Below are 22,787 nucleotides of genomic sequence, written 5' to 3' on the forward strand. Positions count from 1 at the left end.
TGTAACGTTTACAGTCACTTAACTCTTTAGCACAACCCATTCTACTGCCAGTGTTTCTCTATGAAGACTGCATAGCTATATGCTTAATTTAATACACCTGTTAACAATGGATGCGGCTCAATAATTAGGCGCACATACGTTTGGCCATATACGCTCACTGAGCAGTTCACTGGACACCGACCTTGTTACTACAATCATTGTTCATTTTATCAGCCCCACTTACCATTTGGTGCATTTTGTAGTTCTACAATTACAGACTCTAGTCCATCTGTTTCTCTGCATACTTTGTTATCCCATTTACCCTGTTCATCAATGGTCAGGACCCCCTCAGAACCACCACAGAGCATAAATATATAATTTGGCTGGTGGATCATTCTCAGCACTGCAGTGACACTGATGTGAGTGGTATGAGTGGATCAGACACAGCAGTGCTGCTGGAGTTTTTAAACGCTCACTGTCCACTCTGTTAGACACTCCTACCTTGTTGATCCACTTTGTAGATGTAAAGTCAGAGACAGGAGCTCATCTACTGCTGCACAGTTTGTGTTGGTCATCCTCTAGTCCAGGGGTGCACACAGTACAGTTTGGTGATTTACCTGCTCCAACACACCTGATTACACGTATCTTTTAATTGGCAGGTTAAGTGGGTGTGTTTGAGCTGGGAAACCTCCAAATTATGCTGGACACCGGCCCTCCAGGACCGGAGTTGTGCACCTCTGCTCTAGTCCTTCATCAGTAGTCACAGGATACTGCCCACAGGACGCTGTTGGCTGGATATTCTTGGTTGGTGGACTATTCTCAGTCCAGCAGGGACACTAGGGTGTTTAAAAACTCCAGCTGTGTTATTAACACACCGCCACCATGTCAGTTCCACTGTAGTGCTGAGAATGATCCGAAAAGTGGTGGTTCTGTGGGGGGTCTTGACCACTGAAGTACAGGGTAAAAAGGGAGTAACAAAGTATGCAGAGAAACAGATGGACTACAGTCTGTAATTGTAGAACTACAAAGTGCCGCTATATGGTAAGTGGAGCTGATAAAATGGACAATGAGTGTAGAAACAAGGTAGGTGTACCTAACAGGTGCTCAGTAAGTGTAGTGTATCTATTTAAAGTAGACTCTTGGCAGAGTATCTGGCCCAAGATTTTGATCACCACTTTTCAAATAATATTAATTTTATTATAACTTCTTTATGCTATACAGTTTTCTCAGTCGTTATAGACCTTTTTTTTTACTGGTTCCTACAAATTAGGAAACCTAAAAGGTTGAAGAGTTCTACCATCATATGAGAATCATTTTATACATGCATTTTCACAAACTTTTTTATATTATTAAAACAGTGATTTCAAACCTTTGAACTTTACTCAAGCTCTTCATTTTGGCTCTCTCTCTCTTAATTCTGACGTCACCCACATCACCATCCTCATCATGATCATCACAACTATCACTGTTGTCTTCATCTTTGTATTCATCAAGAAGAAGAAAGTAGGCCATAGTGGCCATTATGACTTTCTGATGCTCCAATTCTTACCTCTGCGGCCTTCTTCTCAGACAGTTCCAGTTTCTCCTGGACATCTTTGAGGGCCTCTGAGTACTTGTCCAGTTCATCCTCCGTCGCCTTCAGCTTCTTCTGCAAACCCAGCAGCTCGTCCTCTAACTAAGCCAAACACAGCAGGGATAAAGTCAGATGCTGCACGTTCACATTCTACAATATTGACACTGTCATTCTCATTGGGCTCCTTTTGCTGTGCTGAGTATTAAGGGAATAACTGAAAAAAATCTAATTTGGACAATTTTGCACAATCTTACCCCCAAAAGTAATTGATTAGCCAAGTCATGTTTGGTGTGAAGTTTGCTTCTTTAGTTTTGTACTGAAGCAGCTGCCCAAATAGCAAGCATATATCGGTCCACTGGCTTGATGAGGTCAGCACCTTGCTGACTGTATGCCACTGCTTGTCCACCCTAGGACCACACAGACTGCTGTCCTGCATACAAGGACTAACTAGTTTTAATCTCCTTAAATAGATTTTAAACACACACAGTCTTTTATTTTGGAAAGACAAACATTACAAACAACTGTTTGAAAATAAATGAATGTCTAGGCCTAATATAAAATGATTTAGTTGAAATGTTGTTGTTGACACTGTGCGAGGTTTGTTACTCCTGCATAACCGGCTTTATTTATGACATTGCTGTTAAAATTACTTACTAAACAAACTTACAAAGGATTATGAAAAAACGAAATGAGGGAAAAAATAAGTAAATTGGACTGTAAGTGGCAATTAGCGATGAAAAGACATTTTGACTACCACTGGTGGGCTGCCCAAAAAATGCTAAGCAAAAAGCAAGTGGGCAGCCAAAAGTAGTGCCCTCTATTCTCTTGATATATGAGTATGAGGCTACTGTTGCTAACAATGAATGGAAGCTTATAGCCTCAAATTAGCAAATTATAGCAAACTGTATGTATCACTTGCCTCTAACAGACTTGCTAATGTGGTTTCTGACACTGTACGACACATTGCTATCTATAAAAATGACAAACATACATTAGCATAGTTAAAAACAGCAGTAGCTCCCATCTTGATGCCTGATTTTCATACCTTTTGTACATTTTTCTATATAGATTGAGGCAAGTGTGACATTATTTAGCATGTAGTTTGCACAATGCTAACTAGTGAGTTGTAAGCTTTCATTACTTGGTAGCTACATTAGCCTTGTAGCTCCAGTCCCAAAACTCAAGAAGCAAACTTCAGACACCTAACATATCTGAGCCGCTATTTTGGGTAAAGTGGAAATTGTATAAATTTGATTCTTTGCCAAACTATTCTACACATGAGAGTTTCATATATAAAGTGGTGTTTATGTTACAGTGTCCAGTGAGTGCTTTTTTAGCTAACACTCCAACAACTACAGCCCTAGGCTTAAAGTTCATATGTCAAATTTCAATGCAGTGAGGTTCATATTACTGAATTAAACCTTAAGATCAAAAAACCTGGACCGAAATATCATATCCCTACATTGCCCTTTCCAGAGGGTTCACAAACAAGATGTGCAGATGAAGAAAGACAAATGTATTTATAGCGTCCAGTCACACTGCCTGACTTAAACCCCAAACCTCACAGGTCCAAAATATCAACACCCTGCTCATCAACATGAGCAACCGCTTGCTGTATTACGCTCAGTTCTCTATAGAGGCACACATAATCCACAGGGGTCCCAGCTCGACCAGCTATACCTAATTGTGGTAAGAGAGTCTGTGACAACTGGAAGTCATCTGAGTAATTAATCTCCAGACAGTCATGATGGGATGAAGGGGGCCCTCATATTTGAGCTAATGGCGATCAGGTGGAATTCTCGATATGGGATTGTATCTCACTTGGAATCTGTTTTCCTCCAGACTCCAGAATTCCTCTCTTCTCGCTCACAGCGCTAACCTGAGCATCTGGTGATATCGAAATACTTGAATCGTTCTTTCAGAGACTGGAATCAAGGACTCAAAATTACTATGAGCTGGCTGCTGTACCTTATTTAGGAACATAGCCTACTTCCTTTTAGCATCAGGTCAAAATCAATAAAAAAGGGCCAACATCATGGAAAACCAAGTATCTTAATGTAGTATGCAGAGATGGGGACTCAAATCAGTGGCTTACTCATGACTCGATACAGACTCGCCCTTAACTGACTTGCAACTTGACATGGATTTGAGACTTAAGACTTAAGAATCAGTGCCATCAACCTTAATGCAGCGAATGAAGAGAACCTTTAGTTACCAACTTTACACGTGTGACTTTGTCTGTTAGTTTTGCCTCAGTCTTACGCAGTCATTACTGCAATGCCGTTCTCCTGCAGGTTTGGTAAGACTTCAAATAATGACCCTTCTACCTAAAGAAAAGAGCAAAATGCTAGATGCACTTAAGTGATGTTTACAGGAAAGAGGCCAAATAACCTGCAACTGTTGGCTAGCATGTCTTTTGGAAAGGAAGCTACCACAATAGCTAATCTAACTGAAGTCGTCAGCTAATCTAGCTAAAGTTTTAGTACATTACGGATCAAAACGTCAGCTGAATTAGCTATTATGCTAGCTAGCTAGCATAGCTGCTATGAAAACTACACACTGACCAGCCATTTTAAGTTATTTTGGTTCATTGCATTTACTGTGTATAGCGCTTCAGCTCTATTTTTCAGACTGAAGTCTTTTTCTGTAATAAAAGGCTTGTTATTTGAAGCTGTGTTGAACATGACAGGTTTTATGTTTTTATGTATGGCCATATATTTACATATATCATAAAGGGTCAGGCATATATTAAATACATAAATGTGTTAGGCACAGATGTAAGTATCAAGGATATGCATTTTGTATGGACCATACATATATGTCTGATATGCTGCATATTTGTGCATATATGACTAATATAAGGTAGCTAAAAGGGAAACCCATACGTGCTACTATATGTCATAGATTTGAAATCCACATATTGCCATATATCAGATTTCCGTATGGGTACAATGCAATGCCTGCAACTAATAATGAGACTAAGCTAAAATTATCTGCTATCATAGACTGGAAACTCAAATCGGACTCACACATCAGACCCTCTAGGCTTGACATTCCTTATATGGAAGTTAAGCTGCAAAAACAGCCTGTTTTGAACTCATTGTTTTTGGGATGTCATGAAAACCAATGCACTTACATCAATTTGAATACAGCAGGCTGGCTAACATTGTAAGGAGTTTCAGCCTGGACTGTTATTGAAAGAGGCAGAGTAGCCAATCAGAACAGAGGTAATTTACATATGTCAGTCTTAAAGGCACAATAACAAAAACAGTCTGTTTAAGGTTTAATTCGAAGAGAGGTTAGAAAAAAAGGTCATGTAAAGATTAATTTGAATGTTTTGAGCATATAAATAAACACAGTTGTCATGAGATAACATCAGGAAAAAACTTAAAGCACAAGAAAAAAGCAGGATATGGACCCTTTGGTGCATGATATTTAAGTTAGAGGTGTGCTGAATTTTGTGCACTACTGTTCAAATGTTCAAAGTTGAAAACTAAAATCCACTGAGCTCTGAAACAAACACCAGAAGGGCCAGCAGGGCAGCTGGCCTGGCTCTGGGGTATTCCTGGTGACTCCACAGCCCTTGTTCCCTGGTGGGATCTGGTGATGCCAGGCAGTTCCTGGGAACTGAATGCTGCTCCTCTCTCTTTTGCCTTCTGGTTCCCTTCATTGTTAGTGGTTTAGCAGCAGAGACTGCGTCTACCATATGTGGGCCACTTAAAAAACGGATGCCTGACATTCTACAGTATGTACGACAGTGTTTGTGCTTATGAGCTTATGTCCAAGCTTCTGTATGCTATGCCATATCATGTGGTAAAGGACTTTAAATCATACATCATCTATATAGATCACAGCCCATTAGGTCTCTAATATATGTTTAGGTTAAAGATACATCAACAGACATTACGTCACTTTTCCTTTATCAGTCAAATGTACTTCTGAAGCACAAATATATTTAGCAGAATCTTTTTTTTAACTAGTTTATTTACAAACCTAAAATAAAATCTTATTATAGAATATTTCTCCATATATCTCTTTTATCCGTCCATCTATTTAAACCTTCATCCGTTCATCCATCCATATCTTCATCCATCCTTCTTATATACTAATCTATCAACTGCCCATGCGTTCATTCATCCTTCCATCAATTGATCATCCAAACCTTCTTCCATCCAAACAAACCTTCACTGATTCATTCATCCATTTAACCTTTATCCATCCATTGTCCATACACCCATCCATCCAAACATTCATCTATTCGTCTCTCCATCTATCCACCCATACATCCGTTTATTCTTCTGTCTATTCATCCATTCATATTTATTGCACTAAAATAAGACCATATCATGGAATGCCTGCTTACATGTCTCTTATCCATCCATCCATCCATCCATAGAAACAGCCACCCTTCCATCCTCCGTCTATCTATCCAAGCATCCACCCTTCCATCCATGCATGCACCCATCGATATCCATCTCTTCTCCATATCTCACCTGCTTCCACTTGTCCTCCGCTGCTTTCTTGTCAGATTCGGCCTGCTCCGCTCGGTCAATGGCATTTTCTTTGTCCAGCTTCAGCATCTGCATTTTCTTCTTGATGGCCTCCATTTTTGCTGGCTGTGATTGGACTTTCTGAAGAGGTTACTGAAGGATTTTGAGATAAATCAAGAGCGCTGCTGTTCTCAGGCAGAGGGAGAGAAAGGATTCAGGAGTGAATAGTGTTTTTCCCTGTCAAACAAGGAGATGAAGAATGATAGAGGGAGAGAGGAGCAGAGGAGGGAAAGAGAGAAGGGGCCACTCAGAGTGAAATGCAGCACTGCTGTGGAAGGTTTAAACCTGAGGTTCTGGAGATTAGCCCCTGCTCCCTAGTGACACCCCCTCCCTGTTCATACCCTTCTACACACACATTCACACAACACACACACACACAACTACCCCTCAGACATGCACACCCCTCCCTACTGCTCAGCCCTTCATCCAAAACCTCTCAGAACCAATCTCCATATTTGGATGTTAAGGCCTTTCATTTAAAACAGACCAAGTCTGAGAGTACTAAACCTTCTAGCTGTGACTTTAGAGTGCTGTATAGATAATGAGACTGCAATCTATCATGTGACTTATGAATTATAAACAAGACTAGACTGGATTCTAGATATAGTTCAATGGATCTAATAGTCATATCAATTTGCAAATGTGACATCAATATATGCAATACAGTGATCAGCCATAACATTAAAACCACCTTCTTGTATCTACACGCCTTGTCCAATTTATCAGCTCCACTTACCATATAGGAGCACAATTACAGAGTGTAGTCCATCTGTTTCTCTGTATACTTTGTTAGTCACTGTTCACCCTGTTCATCAATGGTCAGGACCCCCACAGGACCACCACAGAGCAGATATTATTTGGCTGATGGATCATTCTCAGCACTGCAGTGACACTGACATGGTGGTGGAGTGTTAGTGTGTGTTGTTGCTGGTATGAGTGTGTCCACTCACTGCCCGCTCTATTAGACACTCCTACCCTGTTGGTCCACCTTGTAGATGTAAAGTCAGAGTCAATAGTTCATCTGTTGCTGCACAGTTTGTGTTAGTCATCCTCTAGTCCTTCATCAGTGGTCACAGTTGCATAACATTAGCATGAGTGTTGTTTCCAGCCTGCCTAGTTTCAGTTAGCTACAGTGACATAGTGCAGCTCGGCAGGGTGGCATTTAAACAGGAACTCGAAGTTATGTAGCACAAAAAAGGAGGTTCAATTGTAATAATGTATATGTTTTGAGTTTTGTGCTATGGTATTTCTGCCAACTTTGCCCAATTTGGTCATGGCCAACAGAATTTCATGATCAGGCCAAATTCCAATTTCCTCAGCCACTCTTTGACTTGCAGAGTGAGGAGGGCAGTGACGCCCACTTAACTGCCCAAAGGAGCTCCAAGTGAACAGCTGCTGTACCATGGTTTGTCAATGGCTGAATCTGAAGTGGCTCCTTCATTACTATATAGTGCACTATGCAAGTTATGAAATTCTACAGCCAAACATTGCACTTATCCAGTACGAAATTGTGCACAAACAGGTGAAACCCAAGTGGCTATTTATTACACATATCATGAAAATATTGAATAACTAATATTGAAAATATTAGTCACAGACTTTGTCCATACATGATGATGATTCAAACGTCCAGTGTGAGCTGTCAGCAAAGAACAAGATATGTAAAGTTGCACACTGCATGCCTTGCTTAACATTCTCAAAAGAACAAACACAGTGGCTTGTAAAACTCATTTGTTTATGGGGAAAGTCCCGCCAATCGGGTTTTCTGGTTCAGCAACAAGTGAGAAAAGCTCTCACTCATTGTGGAAATATAGTGTATAAAAAAAATACATTTTTGTGTATTATTTGAGCCAAATGGTGCAAACTACTTGTGCTGTTGTTGTCAGATTTTACTGAAAAATTCAAATAGGTTTTTGACATGTTAATATGGCTTTATTATCAGTTTTATCAGCCTCTCCTCTTTCAAAGAGATGAGCTTGGTCTTGTATAACTCGAAATAACTGTCTGGGGGCATTGCCGATATGGCGGTCAAGTGGACAGACTTTCCTATAAGGCACATGTGTCAGGCTTCAGTCCTTGCGGGCCAGAAACACTGCAGAGTTCAGCACGCTGCCTCATAAAACACATATGATTCAACTCATCAGTTAATTAGCAAGGCCTTTATGAACTGAATTCAGAGCATTAGAAGAGGGTAAACACTAATCTTTGCAGTACTTTGTCCCAGAAGGTCTCCAGTTTGATATTTCTAGTAGCTATTTCTATTAGCTTTTATACAGAGCTTGGGCAGTTTTGAGAATCGGCCAAGTCTCTCTCTGAAAATGTTAAATGATTGTTTATCTTAAACACTACTACAAAAGCAATAAATAAGGGAATAGTTCAACAAAATGAGTTGTTCACATGCTGTTTGATTCATGAAGGAATGCATACATTTATGTTAATAGCAGGGTTGGTCAGAGGTGATTTTCTTTCCCCCTTACTGCTTGAGTGGGAGTTAAGAGCGGATGGAAAAAGAACAAGCGCATGCCAAGGAAAAGTCTGAGATGTTTTTACAAACCACTACCGCATTGTTCTTCACTCTGTTCTGGAGACAACGAGTTCATTTGTGAGTAATCCTGCACATTCTGAGGCTTTATTGATACGGCTGTTTCACAAGCTTTTAGGCCAAAGCTGCTGACTGTCAATACACATATAGTTGATTAAACCCAATTTGGGACAAATTTGAACAATTTGAATAATGCTTTTTAATAGTACTGCTCCAGAATGACCATAACAAGACCATCCATACAACAAACAACAACTTTGCATCAAATCTAAATCAAAATCAAGTCTTTTCTACTTTCTAATGTAAATGTGGTTTGGCTTTTTAAGCTCACATTCTGCACTTCTGACCAAAAATCCCTGCTTGTTACTAAGAGTAAGAAAGGATTCCTATTGAATTCTGCCTGGCTTTTGTCAAAACTGCTAATAAATGTGACTTCTAAGATTCAATCACATCTAATTTTGTTCAGGTCGGTGATATCAGGAGTTGGTGAACATTCAGGGCTTTGCATGGACTATTGAGGCTTACGGCCCTGTCCACAGCTCAGCAGCTGCAGGCTCCAAAAATAAGGCCCATAATAAAAAGGAATGAGATGTTATGAGCCTCTAACATCCTTCAAAGATTCTACCCCCAACCGAGTGGAACACGGATCTGCTGGAGCTTCGCTGTGGATTACAGTGCTGCTCACTAGTGCTCCATGGAGCTGTTATTACACTGCATGAAAATCCCACAACCTGACCCTCATTGTCAAGGTCTGTCAAGTGGATATCGGGATCACTGATCAGGGCTGGGTTTCCCAAAAGCACTTTAGCACAAAGATGATTCTTAAATGGTAGAGCAAGCTTTACTTTGGACATGTTAAGCTAATCTTAAGATGCTTTTCGGAAACTGGGGCCTGAACAGTTGCAAAAGTCCAGAAGATTTGTGCACACTCCTAAAAATGAAGGCATCAAAAAGGTTCTTTAAGACTTTGCCACAGCATATCACTTTTGATTGTATCAAGAATCTTTCAATGGATGACTCCGTAGCCTGTTTGTGCAGGTCTGCTAGAAGCCTTTCGTATTTTTTAATTAATATAACTACCTAAATGTATTTTTAAATCTGTTATCAGATTAACGATGAGACCATTGGCTCTCTGGGTATGAAATGATGTGACTCTGTGTTGAGCTGCTAGTGAGCAATGAGGCATGAAAGGGGAGGGATAAGCGCCCCACTATGAAAACATACTTCTCCACAAAGACATCCATGCAGAGATACAGCAGACAGCACAACTGCAGCTTTCTTTATATTTTCTTGGTTCGCCAAAAGCAGGGGGCGGCAACATGCGGCTGTTTTACTGCCTTGTTGCAGCTCCACAGCAGAATTAGATTTTTAGGTAAAAATAAAATAATTGTCCTTTGCAGTAAAATAAAGCTCTGCTGGTCATTCTAACACAGTTTTAACAATAAATGGTCTTTAATGTAGCCTATAAGTGCTAATTCACCAACTTTACACTAAGGTTGGCGCGCAAACTGCTGTCACCATAGCAACACAGACCACACTCTCGCCCAGCTAGTAGCTAACAAAAAGGCAAAGAGAAAGATTTAAGATAAGCATTAATTATTTGACAAATGGACTTATTTGCGTTTATAATCACGCCAGCTGGTTTCCTGATACGTTTAATCTGCAACGAGAAACTGTGAAACACTGAAAGCTCCTGAAGCTGAAGTCGGTTTCTCATTCACCAGTGTCTTGTTTGAATTCTCCTGTTCCACCTTAAATGGTGCAGCAGGTACATTCTGCCGCCTCAGGCACCATTTAAGGTGGAACGGGAAAATTTGAACACGAAGCCAGAGAATGAGAAGCGACTTCAGCCTTGTAAAAATTGAATGTTGAGAGATATTTTACAACTTTTGCGGAAACGTTTCCTGCTGAAGCTGCAAGAAAAGCAGCTATAGCTGAGCTAAAGCTTAAAGCAGAGCAAAGTAAGTCTGTGTTTTCATTTATATTTTTTTAGCCTGTACTAGGGCATTAGCACATACTGAGACATATTTACAGCCAAGATGGTAAAATGGACATAAAATGTTGTGGCTGCCAAGATGGTTTGATTTTTGCTGAAAGGACAAAATGACTCTTCTTAACATTTGGGTTGCTGACCAAATGGGACAGCACTCCTCCATAATGAACCACTATGCTCCAAAATAATGACTTCCTACTGTAGGTGCCTTGAAGCTGTGCCTGAATACTTTTTTTCCTATTAGTTTATGTTATATATTACATTATGTTATATATTATATATGTCTTTGTTTATGTTCATTAATACATAGTTTTTTCACATTAACAAGCACAAAGTCAAAAGATGTGTGTGAATTTGAAGTGGATATATGCACTGTAAGTATATTAAATAACAAAAACAAAAGTCAATACTTGTTTTTGCTCACTGTAGCTAAAGTCTTAAATTCATTACGAGCAATAGAAGCATTTATGAGGGATACGTTCTTTTAATAATACAGTTTCTGGGTTTCAAAACCATGTGGCAACTATTATCTAATTTTCGGCACAGGAACCAATACACCAACCACTGTAGGCCCTCACATTACATAAACACCATCACCAGAAGGATGAACACATGAGCATTTGCAGTAAAACATCCATTACACTTACTGAGGAATATAGTTTATGTCTTGAGGTTAGCTAATGTTTCCAACCCCAAACAAAGTGTAGCTGCAATTGTGTGAGTTCTTCCTTGTTTAGAAGTGTGCATGGTAGGCCAGAGAGCTGCTGAAATTTGTTTGTTGTATTTTCTATGTGCTGTATTTGATGGATCAGGCCCAAAAGCCCCAAATGACCCAGGAGAGAGAATCAGCAATGAGAGGAAGACAGAGAACACCATGGCCTTAATTATACTGCAGCTGGACAAATGCAAATAAACTCAAAATGGAACAGTATTAAATGAAATAATAATGTCTTTTTAGACCTCATGAGACTTTAACCCTTTTCACTGCAACCATAAAATGCATTTTCTGTCTATTTTCTGTATTTCAGTGGAAACGTGTATGATTTCCAAAACCAAAAGCGAACAGGATTTTCATCTTTGTAGATGAAAAAGTAAGTCAACGTTTGTTTGTTTTAGTGTGTTTAAATGCCAATGTTTTAGTGTGGCAGTTGCACAGGATGTTTCGATATGAAGAAAGCTGTAGTTGTGCTGTCTGTTTTATCTCAGCATGGGTGTCTTTATGGAGAGGTCTGAATTGTTTTCACAGCAGGGGGTTTCACTTCACCCCTTTCACCCCTCATTGCTCACTAGCAGCTCAACACAACAGTTCACACAAAGAGAGCCAAAAGCATCCTAATTAATCTGATAACAGAGTTACAGAGAAAAAAGATTTCATCTGATTATATTAATTCATGATCTCAGATTCGACCCTTGGGGGCCTGCAGAGAGAGGGTTTTCCCTTTACCCCAAATCAGTCAATCAGATATGTCCTAAGACTGCTTCTTTAGTTCTAGAAAATTACCAAAAGAATGTTGCATAACTAAAAAAAGTACTAGAAGCCATCCTGCAGCCTGTTTTGTTCCATACTTGTTCATGTTTATAGATAACAGCATGTCATACATAACAGAAATGACCAAAAGTAAATCGATTTGTGATTCCTTAACATCTCGACACAGTTTGAGGCATGTGTGATGATTCAGGCATTCAGTCTGCACAATGCTAATTTGTTATTAGCTGTATAAGCCTCATAGCTTCAGTGCAAAACTAAAGAAGCAAACTTCAGACATCAAACATGTATAGGACTACATTTGGGGAAAGGAGAAAATGATGTCTATCAGATTTTTTGCTTCCTTTAATCCAGTGGCCACTTTTCTAGGCACATGCTAAGCCTGATCTTAGCTCTTAGCTTTTTAAAAATGCTGACATCATTCTATTAATCAAGAATGCAGAAACATGGGCTCCCGACTGGTGCAAATGTCAGCCCTGTCATTAGGAGTTTGATCTCCAGTGATGCTACAGCCAACTGTGGCCACGAGTCCAAGAGAGCACAACTGGCCTCACTCTCTCTGGGTGGGTAGGATGGCCTGCCTCTACCCCCATCACTCAGCGAGATGCAAGCCAATTAGGGGACATATAGAACCGGCAGTTAACATTCTCATCCACGTACATTCTGCTGCCCAATTACATTGCATTAGCAGCAGTTCGAAACAATGCAGTGGCTGGCTTCACATGACTCGGAGGAAGCTTGTGTTTGCCTCTTCCCTCCTAGTGCTGGTGGTATTGTGTGACTGGGGGAGTCCTAAGTAGTGGGTGGAATTTGATATGATTAAATTAGGGGGAAAATTGGAAAAAACCCACCTCCCCCAAAAAAGAATGCAGAAATATGACTGGGTTGTTTCTGTGTTCTTGGCAATTTGGCAGTTATAAAAATATCTCAGTGATTGTAAAGATATATGACTTTGTGATAAGTAAACAGTCAGATCCTAAATAAATCCTAACTTGACTGCGTGGATGTTTCAGAGATGGTCGTGTAGCCATGGCAACATAAACAACCCCACAGCAAATGGTTGGATTTCTTTAAGCTTTTATTTTCTGGCAGAAATCGAACTTTAAATAAGTGTGAAATATCGAAGTGCAGAGGTTTGATGGCCTGCAGCTAAAAGTCTACCGTCACGGTGTTAGATAGTCTTTCCTTTAGCTTTGTGGCACGCAGCAGTGCCTGTTCTCACAGTGGGCCTCATTCCAAGTTTTTCAAGTTTTATCTTAAATTTGTTTTTGAGAAAAGTCCTAAGAAAAAGTCTACGTCAAATTCATGACATGTTCAGAATCTAATGCAGAATTGTTCACACCTTTGTGCTCTTGAGTGTGTACAGATTCAGTTCTTACCTAAGAACAAATCTCAAATAAGAAAAAATTGGTGAATGTCAGAATCTTCACAAAACTGCATAAAGGGGGTTGTTAGAGGAAATTTCTTGTTAAGAATGGTTGGTAAATGAGGCCTAATGTCCTTGTTGAGGTGTATGGCATCAAATTTTATTTTACAGTGATTTATCACAGCTAAGGGGGTTTTACTCTAATTCGCGTTGTGCCTAATAACACCTTCACCCATGATAAAATCACTGTAACACAGGGGCTTTTGCGGCTTGTTGCTTTATTCATAAACGCGTCTAGTTTAAAACCAGATTTAAATGTCCGTGAGACAATCCCTAAAAGCAGTACTTACTTCATGTGTAATAGGACTCATTTATTCCTTCAATAGTGAAACACTCTCCTAAAGGCTTCAAGAATGAAGGAGCATATGGGGAGAGTGATTGAACGAGTGAGGGTGAGAAATGGGACAGGAAACAGCGAAAGAAAAAGAGAGACAGGCAGAGAGAGAGTGTAAAAGGAATCACTGCAGTCACAGAGATAGAGGACAGAGAAAGCCCTCCTACAGGAAGTGCAGCTCTACTCTGTGTTTCCTTTTAAGGCGAAAACTCCCTAAAAAGCGGCCGGCCGTCGTGGGAATACAGCACAGTTAAGCAGAGTAAAGAGCAGCACACAGGTCCTGAGAACAGACCCCACAGAGTATACATACTGCTGCAGGAATGAGCCAGTAGCACTACACAGGAAAAGACAAAGTAGCTCTGTGAAAGGGAAATTCCAGCAAATTTCAAAATAATTCAGCTTTATTTAATGGGTGAGATGTAAATAATGTCATAAATAATGTCATAGATATCAAAAACTCTGTTCCAGAGAAACCAAGTCAGAATTGTTCACAGTGGTGGTGATAGAAACCAGACACATCTAAAAGCTCCCTCATAGAAAGTTATTACATGAATAGTTATAAATGAGCTGCCTGATGCCTGAGATGATGCTTTATGATAAGGTTTTTGACTAAAATGTCATGTTTGGAATATGTGCAGGGCAGAGAGGTACATGCTGGGCACTGCAGGGCAAAATAGCCCCCAAAGAAAATTTATGTTATCAGATTTTCCACTATTTTACCATAATAATCAACATTACATACATAAGCTCAGAAGACACGTGTAGGTTCACTGTTGGTTTTAGATGGTAAATAAATGCTTCTGTTTGTGTTGTAGACATTGTGACTTCTGGTTCCTATCACAACCACTGTAAAGAAAATTGAGTCGGTCAGTTTCATCACAGTGCAACATTTCACTGAATTACTTTGTTTACATCTCAACAAAATCTTTCAGTATTGGTCCCCTTTAAATGTAACATAAAGATTTCACCTGTTTAAACACCACCTCTTCCAAAATAGACAGTACTCTGAAAACAGAGAGAAGAACGAAACAGCAACATCAGACGCAGATCAGTTATTGTCTAAAGTCTGAACTACAATTACTTTTCAATTCGCATTTCAACTACAGCCTTGATGAACAAAAATACAGTTTGACAATCTTGTCCCACTGTCTAAGCAAAAGAAAATGAATAAATATTATTGTTGATATAGTTGTAGGCAAAAGTGCTTTGATGACATGTTTTGATGATTTTCAAAATAAGTGAAAATTTCTCAACACATCCTCTACAGGAAACACACTTATATATGGCGTTTTTCTGAAATCTTTTGTACACCGTTTCTGTTTATATGTGAGAGTTGAACATAAAAAATCACAAAAAATGTGTTATAACTTTTGCACAGGATATGTTTGTGTTTTACTTTTTACAATATTTATGCAAACGAACAGTAATTGTGCATTAAAAAGTGTGTTCCCTGTAGAAAATGTGTTGACTTATTTTCCCTTAGAAAATCAACAAAACATGTCATTAGACTAGGGGCGCCCTAACTTTCGCATACTACTAATATCTTATATCTTATATATCTAAAAGAAGAGATGTGTTTGTGTTAAAACTACATTTCATTGCCCAAGTAAAAAAGACTAGCATGGTTAAGGACCAACGCACTGCATAACTTTGACAACGCTAAAGAATGTCCATCACAGAGCTGAAAACCATTTGAATTTTGTCAAATTTTATAGATAACAATACATCATACAGTGTCAAACCACATAAACAAGTCTATTTAAAATTACTGAACAGCTTAACATGGTTTGAGACAAGTGTGTGATAATTTAGAGCTGTGTAAATTCGATTTTCCGCTAAAGTATTCCTCTAAATGAATGACGCTGGTGAATTAAGAGTGGATTAAGCGAACATTTCACAGGCAGAGGCAGACGAGGTGAAGCCTGGAGGGAAGAGGGTTGGGAGGGAAGTTAAGCTGTTAGAACAGTCATAAACATGTCACTCAGATCCACAAAACACAGATCAGATAGAGTGATAATGTCCAGTTCAGGTCAGAGAACACTCATCTGTCTACATAAATGAGCAAAGAGCTGTCTAACCATTCTCACTCCCTCTGACAGAAGAGAATGTAAAACAAGGCTTTTTGGACAAATTCTACTTCAGGGCTCGAATATGACAAAGGCTGACCTCACTCAGAGGGGTGATGTAACAGGCTATGAATGTGTCTTATCACTATTTTCTCCTATTCCTAAATTTTCCCTCAGGCCGTTCAGATGGAAGAGACTGTGCACTGACTGCAGAAGTAAGTAAATAGGGTATAAAAATCTTTTGTTGGTCGAATGAACCCCAGTTGGATACTTACAAAGCCAGGAGATATAGTCATGTACAAAAGTTTGAACAGACTCAAATGTGGCACAAAACTATGTACAAAACTATGACTGGGGCAGTGCCTCTCTTGTCACTGGGGTGGGACCCTCAAGGGTACATCTCAGTACCTTTAGTCAGGGAACATAATTGTACCATAATCCAATGAAATTATATTTTCTAAGTTGTATTGAATCCACACACCTTGTCTCATCTCCAGGCTTGTCTCTTTTATTTTATTGTTCTGTTTTGAAACATTAGGTTATGAAAGGGACAAATATGTACTTTTCACCTGGAAAAACTTATTCAAGGTTCACAATTGGACCTTAAAACCGCTGCTGTACCTTTGAGGAAACATTTACATTGTTTGTACCTTGATGAATGAAAAATGTACTTGTACAGAACCTTTATTTCTAACAGTGTAGGGCAAAACAGTGCCCAGTTTTATTTTTTTTACCATATTTTACCATAATTAACATGACATATGAAAACTCAGAGGACATTTGTAGGTTCACTGGTGGTTTTGGATTGTAATTAAAATGGCTATATTTGCATTATAGACCTTGTAATCCCTGGTTCCTATCACCACCACTGTAAAGAAATCTGAGTCTGAAAGTCTCAATTAAACTTTTCCCATCAAACCACTCTGAATGGTTTATTTACATGCCAACAATTCAATTGTATAGAAATTTTGAAAAATTGGTGGAAGTCCCCTTGAAGTGGATGTGAGGTCAGATGCTAACAGAGTCCAGCTTGCAGTCTGCAGAACCCACCAAATGGATGCTTTCAAAACCAAGTTACAACAGCGGCTTCCTCCCACATTCCGTGTTAAGAGTGAAAACCCTGGTTGAACATTGCATAAAAGCTCAAATGGCAGATTTGAAAACTGAATCAAATACATGGTTTAGGACTGAACTCCCTCCCTGTGAGTGTTCCAGTTTAACCTCTGACATCAAAACCAGGCGATGTTGTACATCATGCCTAACGCCGTTGATCATACCTTACACAAGAGAACTGCAGCTAGAGTGTGAAGGCTTTACTGAGGGGTCAGGCTGCTCCAGGCGTTCCAAAGGAGTGTGGTGATATCCTTGTGTAGCCTCTGAGTCAGAAAACAGGGGGTTAGAGTTACATTAGAGAAGTTATCCATCAAAAGAAACCCCCACAGGGACGTCTTGCCTTATAGCTTACCACAGCTGAGAGTATCTTCAGATTACGTTCATAAGACAGAAGTGTTTTCAGTGGTGAAAAGGATTTTTAGCCTGATTAGATCATAGTAATTTTACTTTAACTTTACTTTTTACCGAAGTGGTCAATTCAAGTGATATATGTAGTCTTCGCTAACTAGCTACTGTGTTTTCCCTGCAGAAAAAAACAACACAGACATTTCATTGCATTTCAGGGTCTAAGCTGGTTTATTCTGGTCTAGTGCTGGTCTGGCATTGGTTTAGCTGGTAACCCAGCAGAGTCAGGCTGGTTGACCAACATACCAGCATCTAAATCACAACATATCCTGGTTTTGCTGCTGACCAGAAATGCTGGTCAATGCTGTTTTTTTTTTTTTCTTGGCAGCTCTTCTTTAAACCTAAACCTGTAACTTCTATTGGGTGCCTGTTTGCTTGCTGATTTAGCTAATGTTCGCTAACATTCAAGGTAAGCTAAGGTACAAGAAAAATGCCAGCATTTTTCAGCCTAATCTCCATCTGCTGTATCTGTAGAATACAGATGATTACCACCGACAGTAACTGTGACGTGGTTCTCTGCATACAGCCAAATGCAAAAACTCATGGTAGGTGTGCTCCCTCCTAAATAGGGACTTTAAATGTTGCAGCAGATCATGGCTCTATCATACTCTACACTGCCACTACACTGGTGTCAGAAGTGGGAGGCCACAATTCTGCTATGAGCAGTGCTCTTTCTGAAACTCCAAGCAGAAAGTCACATACAAAGCATTGAACTTCACTTCACCCTCAGGGTGACTAACCCCCTACACAAAACACTCATGCATTAACCCCACTCCCCAACAAAGAACAACACAATAAACACGTGCCACACACAGTTAATGAACAAACAACATCATTAACAATATTTAAAGTCCTTCTTTAGGAGGGCATGTTGCTGCTCCCATGGCCACACCTCCTGAGCATTCATGCCTAATAGCGGGTTGCTACAGTATATTTTGAGTCACTTTTTCATGCAGTATGTTATTACATGACACAGCTACAAATACACTGCCTGATGCCAGAGATATTGTTTTTCAGTAGTTTTGAGAATATTTGGCCTAAATTGTATTCTGTGCTGAAGGCAGTTCATTGTGGAGGGGTACATGTTGGGCGCTGTGAGGCAAATTAGTCCCGAAAGAGACCTTTTTTAGATTTACCCCTGTTTTACAATTATCGGTATTACATATAAAAACTCAGAAGACAAGTGTAGGTTCGCTACTGATTTTGGATAGTACAAATAACGGCTATGTTTGCATTGTAGACATCACGCACCACCATTTACGTTCAGATGATCAGGATGGCATGCATAGGGTGTTCCTCAGTAAGACATTTTCACCACTTCTTGGTCTAATAATTCTGACTAATTTACTGCTGCCGCCGTTCTCACTGCAGGTTTGTTTGAGTTTTCCCTTCACTTATCGGAAGATGGACCGTTTATGGACGAAACAGGTAGTCAAATCTGGTGCCCATTTTTAAGACACATCTAAAAACATATCCTTTATATTTAACCTTCACATAAAATTCACAAGCATCCAGTGTTTTTTTTATTTGCGTTTTGCTTTATTTCTTTTTTTTTTATCATAATACTATTCTTAAATCGTGTGTTTTTGCTCTTAAACTTGCTATTTCATTGTAAAGCATTCTCAGCTGCTTCATGTATGAAAAGTGGGCTATAAATAAAGCTTTTCTATTATTATTTATTATTAAATCATCATGGATTTTGAGGTTTAATGATGCACAGTATCATTTAATTAAATCGTAATTAAACTGAAATGTTGTGAACTTGAGATTTGCTGCAACACACTCTTCTGCTGCACCCCCCCTTCTCTTTCTCTCTCTCTGTCTCTCCCTCTCTCTCTCTCTCTCTCTCTCTCTCTCTCTCTCTCTCTCTCTCTCAAATTAGTCCTATTTCAGTATGGATGGGTTGGAGAGAGAGGAGTGCAGAGTGCTGAAATCATCATCCCATTGCTGTCGTTCCCTGAAGTCAAATTTGGATTCCGATTCCTCTGTCCCAGCAGAAATAGGCCTGTCTCATGAACGACCGCTTGCCACAGCCAAATCTTCCACAGAAGCAGCAGCTGTCAGCACGAAGTAAAGCCGGAGCTTGAGATGTCTGGACCGAGAGCCTCGTGGGACCATTAGCCTGCAGACACAGATCCACTTCTTACTCATTAAGCACAGTACAAGCCCTGGGTCACGGCTAATTTGCCAATCAGATGGGTAGTGCTACTTCTCCTGAGTATGATATCAGAGGCAACAGTAACTTCAGTGGCAAAAACTAGGGTATTATAGCCCCCTGTGCAAGACCCTCATACCAAAATGACAATGTAGTTTGCTTGTTTGCTCACTATTGCAATGTCTCAACAAATAAACGCCCAAATTGTTGAAGTGTATTATTTAGTAATTGTAGCTACACATGAGTAAGGGGTCCAATAAAGACATTGGGGGGGCCTGATCACCATGGGCCCCTCACGCTATTGCCCCCAATAATCGCCCCTCCTCCACTGCTGGTAGTTATACCAGAAGATTGCAATCAATATATGTTTTTAAAATTTTTTTTATTTTATTGAATTTTACTGTATGTCCTTAAAAAACTTTATTCAATTATATTTAACTTAATTGTACTTTTTACTCTTTTTTATTGTATTTTTATTACAATAATACATCATTTTTTAAATTATTTTATAATTATAATAAAATATATGCATTTCATTTGATTTTACTCTGTTTTATTTAGTTTAGGTGGCATAATCTGACTGAAGACGGGAAGGAATTGATAAATACATGTAATGCATTTTAGTTTGTTTTACTTTTGTTTTACTTGTTGTAATTTATATCAACTATGTTTAAAATGATTTTTTGGTCATTTTTTTTATTTTAAATATTCTCCTAATGCAGTTCATGCAGTACCATCTCAGTTTACCGAGCAGCTTTAGCGCTGTATTGAGTCAAAATGGCGCCATCTAGTGGTGAAGTCGTAAATCAGTACTTTTCCTTAATTCCAATTTGCTCGCATTTTTCAGTTTTCGTGGAATCAACCAATGAATGTTGAGATGTTTCTTGATAATACTACTACTACTACCACTAATAATAATAATAATAATGACGTAGTTGGCAGAAAAAGAACGTGGGGAACTTTCCCCACTTTTTTATCCAGACAATACCATGTTCACATCACATTATTGTTTTTTTCTGAGCTGTTAGCTGAATGATACAAGTCTTCATTCAAATTCAGCAAAACCGATCTGTGCTGCAGCGTCACAAGATCCTCTCACTACTTTTCTGAGCACCTTTCATGCTGTATCTATAACCGGTCAGCAGAGGGCGTCATAGGACAGCTTCTCGCCATGAGGGAGTCGTTCATTGTACCACTGGTATTAGAAACATTAGTTATGCTGTTTCATATATATACGTATATGATTTTGTGATATTGTTTGCAGCTCAAGGGTAATTTACTACATTTAATTATGACTCTTTTGACTATAGTACTGTGCAAATGTCTTCGGCCATACAAGAAAGGCCAAAAAAACAAAAAACAAATTGATGTGTGAGTGTGTTAGCTTAAGCATTCCCAAAGCCCTCCTCAAGAAAGTCCAGCATTTACAGTTACCATCCAAGACCTGCTTCAGCTAATCAGTCCTTTATTATGTGAACCCATTTTCATAGCTGACAGTTTTTCTGCTTCAATAATGTTGATAGAATCTATTTTACTGGAAATGAGTGTGATACAGCACTGGAAGCAAACTGGATTGTTGTCTTTGCAGGTGAACAAACAAATCGATATTTATTAAAGTGTTTTGTTTTGTTTAAATGCTATTTTTATTGTGGCAGTTGTACATGATTGACATGAAGAAAGCTGCAGTTGTGCTGTCAGTTTAATGTAGAGTCGTACATTGTTTTCACAGGGTTTTTGTCCCTCCCCTTTTACCCCTCATTGTTCACTAGCAGCTCAACACAGAGTCACAACATTTCCCACACAGAGCCAACAGTGTTAATCTGAATACGGAGTTACAGGGGAAAAATACTTTATTTGATTCTATTAATTAAAAATATTTGAGTTGATTTCCATTCTGCTGGTTGGAATGGCCACTAAGGGGCCTGCAGAGAGAAGCTACATCATGTGTGCTGGTGCATCGAGAAGTCAGGTACCAAACCTGTGCTCTTCTAAGGGAGTCCTTAACAAAACATTTTCTTTGTTTACGTTCTGTGGTAGTTCCAAAGCAGCCTTCAGCAGTTATGACGTACATTAACATAGCACATAGCAGCTGTGTTCCAAAGCCTAGGCTGCAGCTGAGGTAGGCCAGGTCCTTGATAGAACTGTCCTCCTCCTTAGTAGCCTACTGGTCACACAAATGTAACTAGTGAGGCTGCGTGGTGACGTCACCAGAAAGGTCCCGCCTCTTGCAATTGCGGTGCAAAACTGGTGAGAGAAAATGGAGCCTGTTGTGTTGTATTTGTTGCTTTTTTATTTCTTCATGGAAATGGAGATGTTCTTATGTAGAATGATAAACAACATATATACAAATACCACTAAATAAAATACGATTATGTGGACGAATGCTTTTATTAATCAATCATTTTACACTTTGTAAGTGTTATAATGAAGACGAATTCAAGGACGCGAACAACATACATTTTAAAACAAGCTTTTTTTTTCCTTTGCATCGTTTGTGTGAAGAAAACTGTGGGTAACCGAAGGTCTGGAAGGATACATCTGTTGCATCCTCGGAATCACTCAGAACGTAGACTGCATTTCTAGGCTGTATACGAAGGGTCCTTCACTTTGGAACGATCTTCTGTGACGTAGTGGCTGGGAAATGTAGCCTAGACTTTGGAACGCAGCTAGCGTGTACGTTGGCATTTCATTGCTTCCTGTTCTTGCTACAAAATTGTGTGATGTTAATGTTTTGCGTACTAACTTTCCAAAATTTTATACTAGTCCTTCACATAGTCTGAAAATACTGTAAATAAAACTTTTTAACAGTGTACAGGATTGTCTACTCTTGTGGGCGACTAAGGTTAGTAGACGTTTTTTTCTTTCCCACTTTGGGAAGCGTTTATGTTGGTGTTACTTCAGGAGAGCACAGACACAACCTGACACCTTTTTTGCTAAATAATGTTTAAATAAATGAGCAATGCCTGCATTCTACACACTTAAAAATGATGGTTCTTCAAGGGTTCCTTGGTAAAGAAAATGGTTCTGTGTATAACCATGAACACTCAAAGAACCCTTTACATGATTAAAGGGTTCTTTGCATTGTGAAATTGTTCTTCAGATTGATGGAGAATGTGCTGTAGATGGTTCTATATAGAGCCTTTTGAAAAGGGGTACTATATAGCA

At 39.2% G+C, this 22,787-nt stretch overlaps 1 protein-coding gene across 2 annotated transcripts in view; it reads right to left on the reverse strand.

The window, feature by feature from the left end:
• The window catches only part of tpm4b (tropomyosin 4b), a 32,862-nt gene extending 26,491 nt beyond the window's left edge, over positions 1-6,371 (reverse strand). The window contains exons 1-2 of one of the 2 annotated variants that reach the window (XM_036555876.1): positions 6,046-6,370; positions 1,529-1,654 (exon numbers count right to left, since the gene is read on the reverse strand). In XM_036555876.1, coding sequence (XP_036411769.1) covers positions 1,529-1,654; positions 6,046-6,159 — 240 coding nt within the window. In that variant the 5' untranslated portion in view covers positions 6,160-6,370. Of the gene's footprint in view, positions 1-1,528; positions 1,655-6,045 lie in introns of both variants that reach the window. The other variant, XM_036555878.1, reaches the window with a different exon arrangement.
• Positions 6,372-22,787: the final 16,416 nt, after the last annotated feature.

Source organism: Colossoma macropomum, unplaced genomic scaffold, assembly GCF_904425465.1.
Source record: "Colossoma macropomum unplaced genomic scaffold, Colossoma_macropomum, whole genome shotgun sequence".
Taxonomy (NCBI): domain Eukaryota; kingdom Metazoa; phylum Chordata; class Actinopteri; order Characiformes; family Serrasalmidae; genus Colossoma; species Colossoma macropomum.